The 21,716-nt window shown below is 42.0% G+C and overlaps 1 protein-coding gene across 11 annotated transcripts; it reads left to right on the top strand.

Annotated features, from left to right (window-relative positions):
* The first annotated feature begins 13 nt into the window (after positions 1-13).
* Positions 14-21,618, top strand: LOC115178470 (myomesin-2). 11 transcript variants are annotated; one of them, XM_029739668.1, is made up of 39 exons: positions 63-183; positions 1,365-1,491; positions 2,697-2,792; positions 3,423-3,558; positions 3,793-3,947; positions 5,132-5,224; positions 6,428-6,516; positions 6,721-6,765; positions 7,267-7,431; positions 7,693-7,854; positions 8,972-9,113; positions 9,423-9,621; positions 9,764-9,824; positions 10,711-10,838; positions 11,087-11,270; positions 11,454-11,471; positions 12,130-12,304; positions 13,670-13,791; positions 14,020-14,037; positions 14,392-14,579; positions 14,837-14,963; positions 15,131-15,306; positions 15,545-15,659; positions 15,905-16,064; positions 16,144-16,250; positions 16,351-16,395; positions 16,515-16,651; positions 16,969-17,113; positions 17,426-17,485; positions 17,830-17,897; positions 18,181-18,294; positions 18,517-18,604; positions 18,729-18,767; positions 19,289-19,394; positions 19,658-19,821; positions 19,983-20,019; positions 20,235-20,257; positions 20,340-20,395; positions 20,580-21,618. In XM_029739668.1, exons 2-39 carry the CDS (start codon positions 1,388-1,390, stop codon positions 21,045-21,047), a joined length of 4,515 nt encoding a protein of 1,504 aa, XP_029595528.1. In that variant the 5' UTR covers positions 63-183; positions 1,365-1,387; the 3' UTR covers positions 21,048-21,618. The 11 variants fall into 11 exon arrangements, with proteins under 11 accessions (XP_029595523.1, XP_029595522.1, XP_029595526.1 ...); XM_029739663.1 differs by lacking the exon at positions 1,365-1,491 and having other exon boundaries at positions 14-183; positions 9,423-9,622; positions 9,771-9,824; XM_029739662.1 differs by lacking the exon at positions 1,365-1,491 and having other exon boundaries at positions 14-183.
* Positions 21,619-21,716: the final 98 nt, after the last annotated feature.

Below are 21,716 nucleotides of genomic sequence, written 5' to 3' on the forward strand. Positions count from 1 at the left end.
TGTTGAATGGGTCAGAAAATGTTGGTAAATGCTATATATAGTCATAAGTGCATCCATACATGGGGTGGTCGGGGAAAGCCATTCCTTGAGTGAGAGGGTAATATTTTTGTTACCATCAGCAAGTGCCTCCCAAGCGGCATCAGGCTCGTCTGCTACCGTTTTGCGCTGTTTTAATCTCAAGGGGTGAGTCGCGTTTCTATCTGTTATTTTATCATAATTACGTCGTTATAAATCCAACATTTTTATTTCAGGAGAACCTTATATTTCCAGTACATTAACGTTGGTAATGGTCATACATGCAGGCTAAGTGAAAGAGTGACAGATTTACATGTCAGGAGTTGTTTTGGGGATAGATAATTTGTCTCCAGTGAGGGATAAGGGGTTGTGTTGGCATTTATCTGAAGGCAGTTATACTTTGACTGTGCACTAATGGCATGCCTTTGAATGAAGAGGTCGCTGAACCTATTTTCTTGGGTGCGTCAGTTGGCTACCTAACTAATGATTTTATATACCTAAGACACGTCCTGGAAATCTGGATAGTGTACTGTATAGGGAGGGTACATACAACGTTGAGTATTGAATTTATTTAGAGGCAGTTGAATAATGAATGTATTGATTGATCAGGATGTTGATGACCTGTCTTATGTTAGGCCAATTTATTTTCTAATGAGTATTGGCCTACATTCAGCCAAACGTGCAGGCTACAAATTTTCTTCTGTGGCTTTTGACTATATTTCTCCAGTGCATTAGCCTTCAAACTTCTTTCAGCTATTCATAGATGAGCTGTGCTCGCTGTAAGGTGAAATATTTGAGGGGCTGACCCATGTTGATATGGTGGTATGTGGAGGCAACATTCATGGCCCCTCTTAATTAAACCATAAAGTTATGCCTGAACATGTAATTTGTGGGATAAATATCATAGAATTAGTATGCAAGGGAGAAAAAGTGAAAGATATATTCTCTGGCAAAGTATTTGGAGTTTAATGGAGAAATCATAACCATTGCGTATCAGTCCTTCGACAGCCATTGTGAGGCCTTCAAAGACAGAGATAGCCTGTGTGCCTATAAGTACGGCCGCTGCAGCTAGGCTAGGTTGCCATTAATTATGTGAAAAGTTGATAGTAATAGGTAATATTCATGTACTAAGGCTTTGCAGATTCTCATCAACCGTAGACAGTTAACAACTATAGTTTACAATAGCAGCGTGAAAGCGCTAAATGGGAAGCCATTATTGTGTCTAATCATGCTAAAAACATTGATGTTAATATTGAAAACGTAATTAACACAGCAAACCATCTCCGATGTGAAGTAAAGGTAAACAAATCCGTTTCCCTCCTCCCTCTCCTACCTGGTATTGTGACCAGGTTTCTTTTGAAGTGTTCCTGCCATGGCTACCAAGGTCATGCATTTTAATCAGAAGAAGCATGTGAGCCACGTCAGCCATCACAGCTCTCACACTACTAAGCATGTTGTCAAGGAGCACTCTTCAAGGTAGGGGATTAGTGTTATTGCTCACCTGCAGCACTATAGAAAGCAGTTTTTTGGGCAATACAGCAGCTGGAGCACAATAGTGTGGATGTACATAGTGCTGGTGTAGAGGGAAGTGGAGTGGACAAGAGATGGTCTCCAACTTCAAATGTCCACCACCCCATGCTGATGCTATGCGGCTTGCGATAATGGATTTTGCCTTGTTTTAGGGTCGTAAGGTCATAGCAGGCCACTAGATGTTGCTTTAGCGCTCCTCAGACCACCACAACCTTTTGGTGGTTACGCCATCGGCTGTGCTTCAAACTGCAATTCCAAGGTTATAGGAGTCTGTGGTGAGGTGAAGTGGTGGCGTTCAAATGGAACTGTACCCAATGAAGCCTCAAACTCAGAATTTGTCACGCTGCAAGCAGAAGCCAAAGTGTTGGGACCTATTGACCAGGTCATAGCAGGTCGTGACGTCGATGTTGTTATGCAACCCATGTCTAGTGTGCATGCCACTGCTTTACTGTGCCTGAAACATATGCTGAACCCTGTTCTAGACCCCAACCCATCAAGAAAAAACTATCCAGTTACTGGACTCTTTACTAGTTATATTTGGTAAGAAATTAAAGGGCAATTCTGTAACTTTTCAACCTATTCATAATTTCCAGCACCAAACCAGTGTCCATATATGTGAAAACATCACGTTTCTATGATCTGTGGTTAAAAAGATAAGAAGGTACAAAAAACAATGGTTCTATATGACATCACAGGGTAGGCCACAGTGATTTTCTAAACCTGCAATGAGTTTCTAGCCCAAGGGAGGGTATTTTCTTGCTCCTCACGTCACCACGAATCTCATAGTATTTGAAAATCCCTGTTTTTAAAATGTTGAACTTTTGATGATGTCATCTACGTTTTTTTCTACAAAACGTAGAAATGCAGCATTTTCACATATGTTGACACTGGTATTGTGCTGGAGATTGAAAATGAGGTTGAAAAGTGAACTTTTGTCCAATACCAATGATCTCACTATCTAAGTGAAAACCACTAAATGAATTGCTTTATTAGCTTTTATGTCCCTTTTTGGTTTTTGATATGAAGTATATTCTGCAATTGTTTTCACATTTTAAAATCACAGTACCACCACAACAGTGCTGGCACTAAGTGTTTGTTTATCTTCCTGTCTAACTGTTCTAATGACTCTAACGACTGCTCTCTCTCCACAGGAAATCCAGCTCTAAGTCAGTGAACCAGGTGCATCACACCAACGCCACAGAGGCTATGGCTGAACCAGTCTATACAGTGCCGGCGTTCAGGCAGAGGTGTGTCCAATAGGACAGTGTCTCCCAGCAACATTGGCCCAGTACAGAAACAACCCCTAGCTCTTCCCCTAGACACTTGTGTAGATCTGAAAGGATTCGATAGGTGTAAGCAATTTGGCAAAATCTCCACCCAACTAAGATGGAGCTACTACCATACCTATTTAATTCTTTAAGGTTTACATGAAGTGCCTAAGGGAAGGGGCTAAGGGTTGTTTCTGGACAGGGCCGATATGTCATGCTGTTTTAGGTGTAAGGGAATATGAACCACAGTCAGAGCTGACTGCAGGCAAAAACTAGCAGGAGCAACTACGGTGACTGAAAAGCACAGCAAATATGCCAAATTGTTTCCTGGTACATGTGTTGTGTTTCATTATACAGCAGGGATCATCAACTAGATTTAGCTGTGGGCCGATTTTTATATCCAACAATGAATAAAAAAACAATGAAAAAAAGCAAGCCCCCAGTTGTGGAACCCTGTTATACAGGATGAGTTGGTTAGATGTTAATAACGGACCTATCTGACCTAACACTGGACAATATGTTGAAGTGTTCGTCTGCTGTTGTTGTTTTTTATTAAACACTGTATATTGTAAATAAATTCTTATCTTTCCTGCTGTGGAATATGTGTAGGAGCGCCGATGAGATAGAGGAGTACCAGCGAGTGTCTACTCATGTTGGGAAAGGACTCGCTTCAATTCAGAAGGAGCTCCACAGGATGAGAGTGGCCACAAAGACCCAAGTGGAGAATATTGAGATTAAGAGAGAGGTAATACACTGGATTGTGGAAGGATCATGTTATATACAGTGCTGCTGACACAGGATCATATATCATTGATGAAACCCTGTGATTTGCAAATACCACAGTTAAACAGATATGTAATATTTGATAGCTTTTTGCCTATAGTTTCTATTATCCTATTTCTACCTGTACTAACCTTATCACTGCTGGATGAAAGGTTCCCCCTCATTTGCTAATGCAACCTATACTGCCTCTCCTCAGGTGCAGGAGATGATGCACAAGAAGGTGACGTCGAGTACGGAGACTGACAAGGCCCCTGACTTCCTGGTGGCTCTGAGGCCCCACACTGTGTGGGAGACGACTCCTGTCAAGCTATTTTGCACCGTAGACGGTCACCCCAGGCCTATTGTCAAATGGTTAGGAGCGCTCGCCTCTTATTGAACTACTGTTGTACTTCATTATGTATCAGTTTCCATATTGTCTATGCATCTGGTAACCACTATGATTAGCCATGTAGTCTTTGAGATGTGACATGTTTTACCAACAACTTAGCAACTGCTTAATTTATGTACAGACAGTTTAGAGACATTTGCCTACGATGGATTAGAATGCACTTTTAATTAGCATTTACCTGCAGTTGTGGTTGTAAACTGGTTATAATGACATCATTTCAACCAGATTTGTCCTCTGGGACAGTACTGGCTGGCCTTCATTATGATGCCTATTGGAGTTTTTAGTGAGGTTTCCTCACTTTATGGGTCTCATTAGCGCTATGTTAATGATCACATTAACACTAATTACACCGTCTCTACTTTAACAGCCAGCACCTCGGTCTTGTCTATTACTATAAATGTCTCTGCACATTTCAATGTTTATTGGAGGGACTTCACAGATATTTAGGCTATATTTTGTTTATGTTTCCTGTCAACGGCCTCCCGAGTGGCACAGTGGTCTAAGGCGCTGCATCGCAGTGCTAGCTGTGCCACAAGAGATTCTGGGTTCGAGTCCAGGCTCTGTCGCAGCTGGCCACGACCGGGAAGACCCATGGGGCGGCGCACAATTGTCTTAGCGTCGTCCAGGTTAGGGGAGTTTTTCGCCGCCGGGTTTGTCCTCATCCCATTGCACACTAGCGACTCCTGTGGCGGGCTGGGCACAGTGCACGCTGACACAATCGCCAGGTGTACTGTGTTTCCTCCGACACATTGGTGCGGCTGGCTTCCGGGTTAAGTGGGCGTTGTGTCAAGAAGCAGTGCGGTTGGGTTGTGTTGCAGAGGACGCACGGCTCTCGACTTTCACCTCTCCTGAGTCCTTACGGGAGTTGCAGCGATGAGATGGGGCTGTAACTACCAATTGGATACCACGAAATTGGGGAGAAAAAAAAGGTTTCCTGTCAACACGGTCTTATTAGAAATGTTGAAAATAGTGACGTTTAACCATTGAAGTAATGTCAAATATGCTAACATATTAGTTATGTCAAAATTATGCAATATTAGTTATATGTCACATAACAGATGTGTTTAAAACACTTCAGTACTGAGAATTCCATCAATATTGAGGTGTAAAAGAACCCACTTACTAATTTGATGCCTTGTATTTTCAGGTATAAGGGAGGCAAACCTGTTGACCCACTGAGTGCCCCAGGAAAGTACAAGATTGAGAGCAAGTATGGAGTACACAGTCTGATTATTAGCAGGTACTGTACCTCACTCTAATTCACTCTTTTCATGTTAATTGGTTTAATTTGACCAAGGTCAAGTTCGGGTTAATTTCAACTTGATTAAGGACATGAACCGAAAATCAATTCACATACTGTAGTATTTGAAATCATTATTACATACATTAAATTGTGTTTCATTTCTTGAACTTACTGACGTCAAATGAAATTGTCACTTGCCTTGTTCTACTCTATGAACAGGTGTTGTTTTTCCACTTGTCAGGCGGTACCCATTGTCCCCCTTTGGTTGTTCCCTGTTGCCAGTGGAAGTGAATGGCACCCCAGTGAAACTGAAGGGGGGAGGGGGGTTGTTGCATTTCCTATTTAGTCTAAAGCCAGCTCCGCCTCTAAAGACAGCCTGCATGTCGCTGGCCCGCCCGGCCCTCGTCTTCAAGACGCCTCAGCTGTTCACACCGAAGTGCTGACCTCCGTGTCATTTGATCCGTTCATTCCTCCTCCCCCCTCTCCCTCTCTCGCTCTCTGCACTGAATCTCTCCTACGTCGTCATTACGTTACTGGGTCAAATAGGAGACCGCAGTTTAAGTTAGCCCTTCCCCCCCTCCGCCCCAACACGCTCTCTTTCATACCCTTTTCTTTTCCTCTCTTGATCAATTAGTTGTCTTTGATAATATTTGAAGAGAAAGAGAGTAACAGTGGGAATAAAATGGCCAGAGATCCATATCACCCCAGCTGGGAATATGGAAAACGGATCGTTTTTAAAATAGTACTTCCAGGGTGGACGGTCACATTTCTCCTCTTCTATTCTCACCCTCGGTTTCTCATTAGGAATGTCTGTCCTCACGATGTGCCGCCTTCTTAACGCCTTCTGCTGCTTCAGAACGTCACCTTCTGTTCGACGGCGCTCTCAAACCATGAGATCACTTTCCAAAACGCAATGTCTCCTTCTCACTCATGTCGTCAAACAGTCGTCCTTTAAAAGGCATGAAGGTGAAGGGGAGGATGTTATGAACTAAATACATTTCTTGGATGTTACACAGTCCTGAAGTCATTTAACACAATGCCAATAACCCCCTATGACATTAACAGTTTTTAACCAATCAGAATTCAGGATTAGACCCACCTGTTGTATAAACAGTGATAATGAACAGCACAAAACACATGTAACATTTATTTGAGCCAATGAAATCATAATATACTAATATCTAATTTCCTTCACTTTAGGTGTGTGGTGAGTGATACTGCGGAGTACAGCGCCGTGGCAACGAACTCCCATGGCTCAACTACAAGCAAGGCCTCTGTCACTGTCAAGAGTGAGTTTCTCTCTCGCGCTCTCTCATTCTCTCTCTGTCTTTGAAGTATTTGCACTGAAGGATTTGAACTGCTATTAAAAGTTCCCTCAAATGTCACTCTCCAACGCAACAAACACCCATAGGATATGAATATGAATGAAGGTTTTCATTTTTGAAAATAATGTTCCTTCTTCCCTTTCTAAAAATTATTTTTATTCCTCATAGGACCAGCAGGAGGAGCCTATGGGTCCTGCCAGCTTTTTGGTCAAGGTGAGAGGAAAGAGTGGATTGAGGAGGAGGGTGGGTGGAGAACCAGCCCAGTGCTGCTGGAGTGGGGCCCAGACATGGCAGGCTTTGCTTGAGATCAGAGTCCACAAATAACAGTCTCTATCTAAGTGGCCTGATAAGCACTGGAAACTATTGTGAGCGTGACTTTGTGTTGTTCTGGCCCTGAGACAGTCAACGAATGAAAACAAGGGGTGACTTATATTCAACACACACTGAAGGACCTTACAATGTCACAATACAACAAACTTTTACGAACACATCAACCATGATAATATTGGATTGTGCTAAACTGGTTGGTTTACATATCACACTGACATTCCTTCCTCCACAGCTGCATAATATCTGTATGTATTATATACTGATATAGGTATATGTTGTTTAAGTGTTTGGTTAACACAGATCATAGCAAGTACTATAGGGCATTATTGGTATACTTGAGATGTACTAATATATTAGCATGTGTTGTCCTTGTCTTCTCATCAGTGCCCCACCTGACTGTGATCCACCACAGTAAGCTGGAGATCACCATGCTGGATAGGTTTGGAGTGTCGTTCGGAACAGAGGGAGGTTCCATTAGTCTGGTGTGTACCATGGTGGTGGTCCCTGATCTGCCCAATGTACCACCACTGGCCCAGTGGTACAGAGACGGTGAGCGAGTGAACATTACTCAATGGTACATCATCACAAACAGCACCACACAGGAAAGCCATACAGTACATTGTGTAAAAAAACACAGTGCATCTTAATTCACAGCACATGTCCGTACAGCGCAGCCCAGCGTATGACATAGAATGAAGCAACAGTTTTTGAAAACATTCTACAGGTGCTATCCATGTTCTTACGGTCAACTCTCAACAACAACGAACTACTCGATAAAGTGTTGTTTTTCCGTCTCTTGTTGTTGATCAGATAAACTGCTGAAGGCAGGGAAGTTGGCTGAGATTAAGGTTGGTGGGGGCGCTGCCACTATGACTTTGTCCCACCTGGCCAAGGATGATGAGGGTCTGTACACTCTCCGCATGTGGACGAAGGACGGCACCACCGAGCACAGCGCCTACCTCTTTGTGAAAGGTAAAGTCATATGGTCTTATAATTAAATGATAATATTATAATTTGACAATTAAGCAGAATACACTCCTTAAAGGGTGCTTAAACCTTAAAGGGTGCTTTGGCTGTATCCATAGGAGAACCCTTTGAAGATTCCTTTTTGGTTGCAGGTAGAACCATTTTGGTTCCAGGTAGAACCCTTTTGGGTTCCATGTAGATGGGTTCCATGTAGAGCCCTTTGTACAGAGGGTTCTACATGAAACCCAAAAGGGTTCTACCTGGAACCAAAAACGGTTCTCTAATGTGGAAGAACCCTTTTGGAACCCTTTTTTTCTAAGAGTGTAGAAACAACATATTTATATTTGAGAAATATTATTTAATGTTATACATTAGAAAGGAAAGAATGTTTACTATAATTCTATACATTAGAAACAATACCAGGTTTGAGGTTTGTTGTTAAGAAACATTTAGTGATAAATGACACAGTTCCAACGGGCCCTTTAAACTTCAGGCCTGACTCAACACAAAGATATGCTCTAGGCCAGTGGTTCTTAACCTGGGTTCGATCGAACCCCAGGGGTTCGGTGAGTCAGTCTCAGGGGTTCGGCGGAGGTCAAGACACACACCCGACTCATATGATTCGTGATGCTGGACATAAAAACGAAGAAAAGGAACAGACTTTGTTGCGAAAATGACATGAGAGTGGCACTTGCCAAGGTGAAGCCGCGCATTTCTGAACTGGTCTCTGAAAGGCAACAGCAGAAGTCACACTGATTTGCAGTAAATATTCATTATTATGTTTTTGTTTTTGTGTGAAAATCATGTTTTAATGGTTTTGTTCTTTGAACACTGATGTTGATGCACGGTTCATTTTGTGTACCAGTAAAATATATACCTATGTTTTGAATTTTATTTTTCCAATTAAGAAGGGTTCGGTGAATGCGCATATGAAACTGGTGGGGGGCAGTACCTCCAACAAGGTTAAGAACCACTGCTCTAGGCATTTTACATACTGTATTCAGTTTGTAATCCCATACATATTTGCATGTGTTAACCCAAGTGACTTATTCAGTGTTGCCACTTTGTCTCCTTATTCTCTACATTCCCACTTTGCTTCCTTGTTCTCTTCCTTATTCCACAGATGCTGCTCCCTCTGTGGCCGGAGCACCTGGTGCACCAATCAGCGTCAAGGCGTTTGACATCAACTCGGACTACGTCCTGGTTGCCTGGAAACCCCCAAACACCACCAACGAGGCTGCCATCACCGGATACTTTGTGGACAAGTCAGTTTTAGTAATTTAGGACCTTATGTTAGACTCTCCCATACAGAATCTCCAACAATAGTTGGTCACATGATGATTCAGATCTAATCTGGTAGAGCAATTGATTTTGTAGCAATTGATTTTGTGAAGCTACCGGATCTCACAGAGCCAAACAAAGACTTGTGACAAAGGCATGCAAATTAGATTTCTAGATAAATGACTGATGGAGCTACAAACATCTGCGGTATCATTGTTGATGTCCATTCAGACCAGCACTTCCACACTTCAATACACTCTATGTTTTATGATGTAATTCCTTCTCCTGTACAGACGTGAGTCTGGTAGTGCTACCTGGTCCCAGTGTAACGACGCCCCAGTGCGGATCTGTAAGTACCCCGTGCACGGCCTGAGCGTGGGTCACGCCTACCACTTCCGGGTCAGGGCTGTCAACAGTGCCGGGATCAGCAGACCATCCCGGGAGTCTGACAAGGTGACTGCCCTGGACCCAGCTGAGCGAGAGAGACTGCAAGGTACATAACCACACACAGACTCATGATGTCTACTTGAGTGCATACTCAAAGGACATCTTTTGTATTTATATTTTTGGGTGAAATATCAGCCAGCAGATGCACTTTTGTGTCATACATGACTTTTTTGTTTTTTCCTCTGTCGTAACAGTGATTAAACTGGATGGGAAACATGAAGTAGTGATTAAAGATGATGACCTGGAAGGTAGAGTATGCAAACAATGGTAACGCTGGATATTATAGGTGAATGCACCAATTTGTAAGTCGCTCTGGATAAGAGCGTCTGCTAAATGACTTAAATGTAATGTAAATGTAACGGACCAAAATATTGTGTTGAGTCTATTCTATTCCTCTTGTCTAATAAACAAAAACACTGGGTAACAAATGAACCTTCCACACAGCATTAAAATCAACATATCCACAACATTTCCATAACTGACCAATATCCATCAAAGCAAATACCTTGTATCGTCAAAAGCCCTTACAATATACAATACTATACACATGAATATATGTACACATAAATACTTGTGTTCTCAGTACCTTAAAGGAGAAGTTGGAGGATTTCTCTCCTTATTGTCTCATCATTATTAATCAATAAACCCTCGCGCTTCCTGCTCACATCCTGCTTTTAGATTGGACTTTGGTATTGCCATAGTAACAACTCTAATGATACTAGTCATATTAATATCAAAACTTCATAATAAGAATGAATAAAAACAACTTTTCTAAGCAACTTCATTGACACCACTGGACTAATGGTAAGACGAGCACCATAATAAATAGGCATCTAACCAGCCACCTCTTTAAACTTCGATTTAACATGGGTAGATTACATTTATTTTCCTTATGACTTATATCCTTAATTTTTCATATCCAAACGTCATCCTTTGCGTTGTATAACTTTTAACCCATCATCTAACTCTTGACGCAAACATTGTAACTAAAACGATCTAAACTAACCCCAAATGTAATTCCATAATAATAAATACTAAATGAACCCCAAATGTACTTTAAAGTTGATATAATTATTATTGATAAAATAATACGTGTTATGAAGTATTGTTCAATGCCATTCAATCCCAATATAGGTTACGTTACATTGCCGGGGGAGCCTACAGATGTGCATGCCTCAGAGATATTCAAATCATATATCGTGCTGAGCTGGAAACCCCCCAGCCCTCGTGGGCGGGCACCACTGTGGTACATCATTGAGAAGGTGTGTGGCTGCTCCTTTCCCCTTCCCATCTACAGTATGTAGATCTCTCAGTACAGGAACTGTAATAGATTAGACAGTCCATTTATCTTTTCACAACTGTCTAAAGTGCAGTAATATTTTTGCAAAATGACAGAAATAACAGCTGGCAGGTATGTTGCTAAATGCATTTTTCTAATGAGATTAGGGATTCGATGATGTTGTAGAAGGCTTTACCTTTCATTTGCCTTTCCGTCCCAAATATCCACTAGTCCGTGTCAGGCACTGGGGCTTGGCAGAGGATCAACACAGCAGTGAAACTGCAGTCCCCTCGCTACCCCATTTTCGATTTGGAAGCCGGGAAAAAGTACCAGTTCCGTGTGTATTCTGAGAACTTGTACGGGGCCAGCGAGGCCTCTAAGCCTACAGAACCCATCGAAAAGGTGGATGAGCATGGTAAGAGTGGGGTTTAGCACACACGCAGGCACACACACACAGAGAGACGAGAACACACACACAGACGGGTACACACACATTCACACACAAAATGTATGATGCATGCATTTACAAACAGTGACAGTCAAGGAATCCTTCCAATTCTACTTTGATAAATGAGACTCTGTTTAACATATGTTTCAGGTAGTGAGCGGCCTGTTGGTATGTACAATATAAAGCCCAACGTTTATCCCTTATTTTAAACACACTGAGATTTATGTCATGTGACTATCACATTCCTGTAATGTCACAATCACAAATCGTTTTTTCACCCTTGTTCGTATTTTGGAGAAACTAACTACCAACGATGATGGGCATGATTAAGTCACAGCAAATCCTACAGTATCCTCACCCTAACGTCACAATCCCAAAATACGTTTCGTCCCCACAATATCCATGATTGATAATGGTACACTTGTCTTGTCTGACACGAACTCCCTTCATGAAAGATGCATGACATCATGTATCACAACTGAAAATAATGCCTCTGTCATCCCTTGCTGAAGGTATGTTCTGTGGAATATAGTCCACAGGTTTACAGAATGGTTGTGTTCATTATTATTTATATTTCTGTATCTCCTCATAACATTGCACCAAGATATCACGTCACATCAGGTATGTTATCCATAATGAGAAATGCTTTATTTTTCCCATCTTAAATGTAGGTGTTTATAAATGATGACGATCATTTATTTGAAGATTTATAATGAAGATACGTGTGTTTTTCTGATTCCTAACCCCTTTACTCTGTTACTGTGTAATAATGATACATCAATGCAATATCTCCAGTCCCCAACATGCATGTGTTTTGCCTGTGTAGGTGTTCCCTCCGCTCCTGGTCAGGTGGTTGCCACCAGGAACACCAAGTCCTCTGTGTTTGTGCAGTGGGACCCCCCCAAACACCCCAACCACCTCATGGGGTACTACATAGATGCCTCTTTGGTGGGATCCAAGGCCTGGGCCCCATGCAACCACAAGCCCTACAAGCACACCAGGTAGCCATTTAAACATACATTTGTCTACTAGTTATCTATTCAAGCTACAGCAGTGATTTAATATTAGATATGTTATTAAAGGAGATGGGACAGTGAATGTAGTGTGACAGGCCTCTGTCTTGAGAATAATCCAGAAATAAAATCTTTGCAAACGAGACACTGATTTGGCAAAATCCAGACACCTACAGTGCCTTCGGGAAAGTATTCAGACCCCTTGACTTTTTCCACATTTTGTTACGTTACAGCCGTATTCTAAAATGTGTTAAATAAAAACAAATCCTCAGCAATCTACACACAATACCCCATAATGACAAAGCAAAAACAGGTTTTTAGAAATGTTAGCGAATGTATTAACTTATTTACAGAAGTATTCAGACCCTTTGCTATCAGATTGGAAATTGAGCTCAGGTCCATCTTGTTTCCATTGATCATCCTTGAGATGTTTCTACAACTTGATTGGAGTCCACCTGTGGTAAATTCAATTGATTGGACATGATTTGGAAAAGGCACACAACTGTCTATAAAAGGTCCCACAGTTGACAGTGCATGTCACCGCAAAAACCAAGCCATGAGGTTAAAGGAATTGTCCGTAGAGCTCCGAGACAGGATTGTGTCTAGGCACAGATCTGGGGATGGGTAACAAAACATTTCTGCTGCATTGAAGGTCCCCAAGAATACAGTGCCCTCCATCATTCTTAAATGGAAGAAGTTTGGAACCACCAAGACTCTTCCTAAAGCTGGCCGCCCGGCCAAACTAAGCAATCGGGGGAGAAGGGCCTTGGTCAGGGAGGTGACCAGGAACCAGATGGCTAGGAGGCCAGCATCCCAGAGTCGCCTCTTCACTGTTGACGTTGAGGCTGGTGTTTTGCGGGTACTATTTAATGAAGCTGCCAGTTGAGGACTTGTGAGGCGTCTGTTTCTCAAACTAGACACTCTAGTGTAGTTGTCCTTTTGCTCAGTTGTGCACCGGGGCCTCCCACTCCTCTTTCTATTCTGATTAGAGCCAGTTTGCGCTGTTCTGTGAATGAAGTAGTACACAGCGTTGTATAAGATCTTCAGTTTCTTGGCAATTTCTCTCATGGAATATCCTTCATTTCTCAGAACAAGAATGGACTGACGCGTTTCAGAAAAAGTCCTTTGTTTCTGGCCATTTTGAGCCTGTAATCGAACCCACAAATGTTGATGCTCCAGATTCTCAAGTAGTCTAAAGAAGGCCAAAAACAATTGTTTTCTTTCAAGAACAAGAACATTTCTAAGTGACCCCAAAGTTTTGATCGGTTGTGTATATTGTCCAGGTCTTAGAGTCAGCAATACTACCTTAAATTTAAGACATATAGATGATCATGTTTCATTTCCCTGTTTTAGGTTTGTGGTCCATGGACTGACCCCGGGGGAGACCTATGTGTTCCGTGTCCAGGCTGTCAACGTCTATGGCCTCAGTGATGAGTCCCAGGAGTCTACTCCTATTGCTGTGGAGCCCGCCCTCAGTGAGTATCAATAGAATATTGCCATATGAGAAATGCAGGATTGCCATCAATTAATACAATTGTATTTATAAAACCCTTTTTACACCAACAGTTGTCACATACAGTGCTTTACAGTAACCTTAACTAGACCCCCAAAGAGCAAGCACTATTGCCTTACTATGAATACTTAACTTTGACTATTTTCCTTTGTCCAGTGCTAAATATTAAGGATTTTATTGTTTCATCTAGAGAGGGGAGTGGAGTATGGTATGTATTAAGTTGTTCTGTTATCTAGGGGTGTTTTAATGCACAGTTTTGCTCCTGAACAGGTTCACCACCAGACTTATTCACTGTCCCTTCCCCCAACTTTTGCTGTATCTGTGCTCTGAACTCTTGTCAGAGTATCACAGTATTATCGTGTGTTTCCTTTCAAATCACCCACCATACTGTACATACAGTTTCACCACTACATATATCACTGTATAACAAAAAACCCTCATGCAACTGTATGATAAACCCCATATTAAAAAAAAAAATCACATCAGTTTGAAATGGAAAAACTGGTCAATTTTACATGATGGAAAGGTATTCTGAATTTACCTGTGTGACTCTGTGCCACAGCGACTCCCAGTGCACCTCATGGCATCACCATGCTGAGCTGTGACGGAGCCTCCATGATCATTGCCTGGAAGAGCCCCAAGCACTGCGGTGGCTCCAAGATCAACGCCTACTTCGTCGACAAGCGTGATGCAGACACCCTGGCCTGGAAGGAGGTCAACTCTGCCCCTACCAAGACCAGAACCTACACGGTATGTAATAGGGTGTCAGAAGGGGCATCTGATTGGGATAAATAGGTTTGCTTCTTCATACATAATGGTTTAATAACTGCAGTGTTGATAGTGTGAATGGTATGTACTCTTCCCTCTGCATCTAAATAATAGATTAGATCTATAATAAAACTTTGCCATTCAAAATCAATAGCAAATATTTAGCTACTTGTAGCAACACTGTTGAAAATATTGGATATATTTGTGTCCCTGTCTCATTATTGTCCCCTTCTCTTCAGGTCGACGGTCTGACGGAGGGAACCTTCTACGAGTTTAAGGTCCAGGCTGGGAACCTGGCAGGTGTGGGCATGCCCTCTGCTCCCAGCACACCTCTGAAGTGTGAGGCCTGGACTACCACAGTACCTGGTAAAGTAACCATCTTATTATGAGTATTTTTTTATCATTAGTATTGTGGTACTGCATAATGTCCCTGTTACTTATTTAATTTGAAATGAAGTTATTTTAATTTGAATAATGTTCCAGCTATGGGCAGTAAGATTGTGCAAGGTTACTGTTTGACCTTTGACCTTTAGGTCCAGCCTATGACTTGGCCCTCAGAGAGGTCAGAGGTGACTCCCTGGTCATTCTGTGGAAGGCCCCTGTCTACACCGGCGCCAGTGCCGTCACTGGATACATCGTGGAGATGGCCAAGAAGGGCCATCACTACCACCCCCTGAATGAAGAGGCTATTGGCCACTGTTACCTGCAGGTAAACAAGCAGCTACAGTATGTAGACATGATGATTCACATCATCTCTGCAGAGTTTCTATATTGCATCTTAACTTGTAATATGTTTGCGTAAAACTCCAAAATGTAGCTTGAATCATGTTTTGATATAGAAAGGTTCATTAAATTTCATGTTGTGCTCATGTAACTCAAGTTAGGATTCAGTCTACAATGAACAATGTAATGTTTAATGGATGTAATGATTTGTTGGCGCTGTATAGGTGACTGGTCTGGAGGCAGGAGCAGAGTATACGTTCAAAGTGAAGGCTGTCAACGCTGAGGGAATAGGAAAGGCCTCCCAGACATCTGAGCCAGTGGTTGCCAAGGCTCTGCCAGGTAATAACACTTATATGACAACTGTATGACATTTACTGTATGACAACTTCAGTCTGATATAGCCTGTTGGATTTGTTTTTGAACGGTTTTGGTATAGGAACATATGTCACACACACCTCCATTGGTTTTGAGCAGCATTTTCATTAGCTTTTGGTTTGAACAGTTTTGCTGATGCATAATATGTAAATTTCCTCTCTACCACTCAGCAATAAAGGTTATTATTTTGTTTGTTTTCATGTGTTAAGGCACCCAGGAGATCCAGTGTGGAGTGGATGAGGACACTGGTGATATTTTCCTGTCATTCGAGGCCTGTGAAATTTCTGAGACCTCCAACTTTGCTTGGTCTAAGAACTACAAAGAAATCAGTGACTGTCCAAGAGTCGCCATAGAAACTAAGGGCAAACAGTAAGTGTTTTTTTTGTTGTCTTTATTGACCACACAACCATACTAAATATTTTTGTCTCAACATTTATTTATTTTCCAGCTCTAAGCTGACTTTCGTCAACCCAGACGTGAGTGATTTGGGTGCCTTCTCTGTGGTTGTGACTGACACTAATGGAGTTTCTGCCAGCCACACCGTGACAGAGGATGGTAGGTTTGGATACGCCCCTAGACTCAGATTTAAAAATATACATATGTTTCTTGTCAAAGTTTATACCGATATTCTTCATTCTTGAATCTTATCTTGCAGCCCTGAACACCATGCTGGAACTCAGCTACAACATCAGACATCCAAGTGAGTATTATCCTTCAATATGCATCTTTGTCAGGGGTGAAGTGTCACATAGGAATCTTTTCACAGTACCACAACAAATATCCCTTGAGAATTGATATTTTCTTTGTTTCTTTGTCCAGTTGTCCCACTGAAGCACCAACTGAACTATGAGGTTCTAGAGAAGGGCCACGTGCGTTTCTGGCTGCAGTGCCTTAAGATGTCACCCGCCGTCACCTATAGGTTCATTGTCAACGACAAGGAGGTCACCAGCAGTGATGTAGGTGCCAAACCGACAACCTCAAACATTGCTTTTTAATCAAGGAAAAGAAAGGTGTGCTATATGGCACAGTTAACAAAGCAACAGAACAAATATTCAAAAATGCATGTAAACATGCCTTTTTCTGTACTCTGAATTTCACTGATGAATTTAATTCAATCATATTTTATTCATCCCACAATGGGCAATTATGCAGTTTGAATATACATAACAAATGACATAATCACATGAAACATATAAACAGTGAAACATAAAGGTAATAGTTATTAGGAAACATGCCTGATGTAATGATGGTATGTGTTTTGTATGTGCCACAGAGCCACAAGATCAGCCATGATGTGAATACCAGGGTGATCCAGATGACTGTGGATCACTTCTCCAAGGCCAGCGAGGCCACCTACACCGTCCAGATCCACGACGGCAGAGCCAAGAACCAGAGCTCTCTGGTCCTGGTGAGAGATGGTGAGAGGGGATTTAATATATTATTTCAAATTATTATTTCAAATACTTTACCTGGGCTTGATTCAGTTTCCCGGCGCAATAGAACCAATAGAATAGTCAATAAAAACCACAAACTCTGCCCATCTGGCAATCCAGGTAAACTAAAGCAAACACTAAAAGGATTTGATAGATTTCAAATAGTGTTTGAACCAAAGTCTGATATACACATATGATAATAGTAAGCATTTTCTTCTTTACTGTAAGGCTATGGTCCTAGAGTGTAAGAGGTTGGGTATTAGGATAAGTACTGACGTTGTTGTGGTCTATTCTCAGTGTTCAAGGCTGTCTTGAAGGAGGCTGAGTTCCAGAGGTCCGAGCACATCAGGAAACAAGGTATTCTATCCTAGTACACAGATGATTGATGGCACATATTTGATCGATTAGTATGAAAGTTTATGTGTAGTTTGTCAACAAGAAAGTGAAGACTTTGTTGTCTTGATATCATACATTAGTAATTAGCTGGTCTGTTAGTTTGATTTTCAACATTTCAGATTGCGCTGTAGATAAAGTTAGTACTGGTTCAGTTGGTAGACCATGGTGCTTGCAACGCCACGGTTGTTGGTTTGAGTCCCACGGGGGACCAGTATGAAAAATGTATGCTAAATTACGTAAATGTAAAAATGTACTGTATATTGTGATAATAGTTTTGAAAATTAAATATTTCTTATCATGTTTAGGTCCCCACTTTGCTGAGTACCTTTCCTACCATGTGGATGACGACTGTACTGTTCTGCTCGTCTGCAAGGTAACAAACACGTTTTCTAGGACCTGTTATTGTGGTTACAGATATCAATTTACTTCAGGTTGAAACTGTGTACACATTTGTAATCATTGGGGCTTTGCTGTTTACCCATTAAATTGTTGGGAGCATATATAGTTTTTGGGACTACGTTGTGATATAGTTTACTCTCTGTTAGTCAGCACCTCTACAAACATGTTTGGGTGTGCTTCAGCTTATGCTTCTTACTAGGCTCTGCAGTTTTAAAAGTAGCAGGACAGATTGTATTCTGTATGTGTTTGTGTCTCAGGTTGCCAATGTGAAGAAAGAGACTGTGTTCCACTGGTTCAAGGATGAGGAGGAGATTGTTCTGGAGACCCCTCCTAACGTGATGTCTGGATCCGTTGCTCTCCCCATCTCCTTGGTAACTACTGCTGTGAACCTTGAAAGCAATGACTGCACAAGGAATACAACTGCTCAAGGGAACTCTGTTTTTTGCAGACATTTTCTTATATGAATATTGACCCTATTTTTCAATTTCCCACAGTATCGTTTTTTGTTCCAAGATCACGATACTATCTAAAATATTGCACGATTTTTCTGAATTAATTAATTAATCTCAGTAAATAGTACCTTTTTTCTTCAGTTCTCCAGAAAAGACCAGGGCCATTACAAAGCTAAACTCAGTGATGACAGAGGGAAAGACACTTCTGTCTTTGACATTTCTGGCCAAGGTACACTCCTGCTCCAGGATCTCCACTATCTATAATCTGATTATTGATACAATATCATTTCCTTTGTCAGGACATATTGAAAATGAATTCCTCTTTCTACAAATATTCTGTTTTTGATTTGCAGTATTTGACGATATTATCAACGCCATTGCCCACATTGCTGGTAAGTACTTTGTATCAAAACACCTGCTGGGAAAAATATTGATGTTCTCCTTTGCATTGTTGTGGTTGTGAAGGTACTTACTATTGCTGTGACGGCACTTAGTGTTGGTGTGGTTGTGAAGGTACTTAGTGTTGGTGTGGTTGTGAAGGTACTTAGCGTTGGTGTGGTTGTGAAGGTACCTAGTGTTGGTGTGGTTGTGAAGGTACTTAGCGTTGGTGTGGTTGTGAAGGTACTTAGTGTTGGTGTGGTTGTGAAGATACTTAGTGTTGGTGTGGTTGTGAAGGTACTTAGTGTTGGTGTGGTTGTGAAGGTACTTAGCGTTGGTGTGGTTGTGAAGGTACTTAGTGTTGGTGTGGTTGTGAAGGTACTTAGTGTTGATGTGGTTGTGAAGGTACTTAGTGTTGGTGTGGTTGTGAAGGTACTTAGTGTTGGTGTGGTTGTGAAGGTACTTAGTGTTGATGTGGTTGTGAAGGTACTTAGTGTTGGTGTGGTTGTGTCTCTGCCTCTCCTTTTCCTCTCAGGGTCTTCTGCCTCTGAGCTGGTGCTTCAGTGTACCCCAGAAGGCATCAGGCTCCAGTGCTACATGAAGTACTACACAGAGGAGATCAGGACTGCCTGGTTGCACAAGTACGCACATCTCATCACCTACATCACACTCAGCAAGGCCGGTTACACAGTATGCAGCCATTTTGGAGATGAGATTTGAAGGCATACTTAACCTACACCAATCAGTGGATGTTTCGAGATACTATTTTTATTTATTTAAGTTTAGACTGTAGGGTACATTTGTCTGTTGGTCTTAACTTAAAGTATCCATCCTTTAAATATAACTGTGGAAAGACAGACGCAGGGTTTAATTTAGATGAATAAACCTGACCATGTCTGTTTAGGGATAGCAAGATCTCGTCATCTGAGAAGATGCGGATCGCCGGCACAGCTGAGATGGCCTGGATGCAGATCAGGGAGCCATCAGAGAAGGAGAAGGGACACTACTCCATCCAGATTATGGATGCCACCAAGTCCCACACTCGCACATTCGACCTCTCCGGACAAGGTTAGCATTGCGAAAGAAAAAATCCCAGCGGGCAAAACGATGTCTCAATGTTGAAATCATGTCATTACAACCAGAAGTTTTGACCACTAGGATTGTTTTAAATTGCACTTAGCTTGTCTTTTGTAGATGATGTCTTATCATGTTAATTTGTCTTTTTGTAGCATATACCGATGCCTATGAGGAGTACCTGAGACTCAAGTAAGATACTTATTGCTGTGCTTTTCTTATGGTTTTTCGTTCAAAGTAGTTTTTTTTTTTTTGCAAAATGAAACACATAAAATAACAATCAAAGAATTAAAAGTTCCACAGGTTTTATAAGGCAATAATTTGTCCTCATTGTATACACACTGCCAAATGTTTTGGTAATACACCAAGTCCTTGATTTATAACAATGTCATTATTTTATCTTTCAGGGCTGCAGCCTTCGCTGAGAAGAGTGAGTAGACTATATTTACACAATACATATTATCCTAGTGATTACGTGATAACAAGTAGTAATTGATTGTTCTAATCCTCAGACCGTGGTAGAGTGGTTGGTGGTCTGCCGGATGTGGTCACCATTATGGAGCAGAAGGTGGGATATACTATGCACTCTGAACAAACTTTATATCATGATGATATATGCTTGTATAAGATTGTGATTGTATTGAAAATACATGGTCTCTTGTAGAGAATTGCGTGCATGTTCAAGAGATCTTTCTCTCTGACCTCTATCTCTCTGACGTGTGACCTCTCCACCTCCCTCTGTCCACCTTCAGACCCTGAGCCTGACCTGCACAGTCTGGGGTGACCCCAGTCCAGAGGTCACCTGGTTCAAGAATGAAAATGAGGTAGTCTCCACTGAGCACGCCAAGATAACGCTTGAGGCCAATAAGTTCGCCAGCCTCACCATCACCACCGTCACGTCCGAGGACTCCGGCAAGTACAGCATCAACGTACGGAACAAATATGGCGGGGAGTTCGTGGAGATCACCGTGAGCGTCTACAAGCAAGGCGAGAGCCCCCCCGAGCCCAAAATGGGAGGGAGAGGAGCAACACCTGCACCCCTGGCCTCCAAGGCCCCTGCCCAAACCTCCATCCCCCAGACCCCCACCCCGTCCCTTAAGTCCCCCACCCCGTCCCTAAGGTCCTCCACCCCAACCGCCAAATCCCCAACCCCCCCTAGGCATGTTAAGTCGCCCAGCCCTGCCAGATCTCTCAAGTCACCAACCCCCCCTAGAAAGTAACCAGGGATGTTGATGCCTGAGAAGGCTTGAGGCATTTCCTGCTACTGATTTATAGCATGAGTTGAGTGAAACCAGAAGCTGTTATATGAAGGTGTCCATTTTAGGTGTCATATGTCATATAGCTTGGTCACTGAGCTTTAACATGCAATAAATGTTGAAAAAATAAATGAACAGAGTAGATGTTAATCATTAAAAAAAGCTGCACCTTCCACTATACTGTACTATATAATGGAATGTCTGAAGACCTGGGATGAGCCTGCCTAAAGTGCCAGGTTGGCAGGGTTTGTGCCAGGTGGTGCCAGGTGAGCGGAATTTTCCATTGCAACAGGCAAGCTCAATCAAGCACAGCTAAAGTATTTGAAGTGAATTCAAATGGTATTTGAGCCCAGGTCTGAATGTCTGTGTCCATTTCTCTGTGGATGGTGAATAGATGTCAGAGAGTGCAGACGGAAAGACACACAGCCAGTGCCGTCCGCACTGCAGTCGCTATGCCAGGGAAGTTACGTTTGTCTGCACCGTGTTGCATTTCCCCCTTTGCTTTGTGTTAGAAATAAACCTAATTTATCACCTCTGTTGTCTTTTCCTGTCATTCTTTATTTTTATTTCCCTCACTTGTCTCCTCTCACCTCCTAATTGTCTTTCTTTTAAGGAAGAACCTTTTAGTCATTT

This window comes from Salmo trutta, chromosome 38 (genome assembly GCF_901001165.1).
Source record: "Salmo trutta chromosome 38, fSalTru1.1, whole genome shotgun sequence".
NCBI lineage: Eukaryota > Metazoa > Chordata > Actinopteri > Salmoniformes > Salmonidae > Salmo > Salmo trutta.

Excerpts from the sequence above, each read along its gene's own strand:
- LOC115178470 (XM_029739662.1), top strand. The coding sequence starts at position 29 with ATGCTATATATAGTCATAAGTGCATCCATACATGGGGTGGTCGGGGAA. Across the intron at positions 6,766-7,266 it reads CTGCCAGCTTTTTGGTCAAG|TGCCCCACCTGACTGTGATC; the intron begins GTGAGAGGAAAG and ends TCTTCTCATCAG. Across the intron at positions 15,307-15,544 it reads TTGGCCACTGTTACCTGCAG|GTGACTGGTCTGGAGGCAGG; the intron begins GTAAACAAGCAG and ends GGCGCTGTATAG.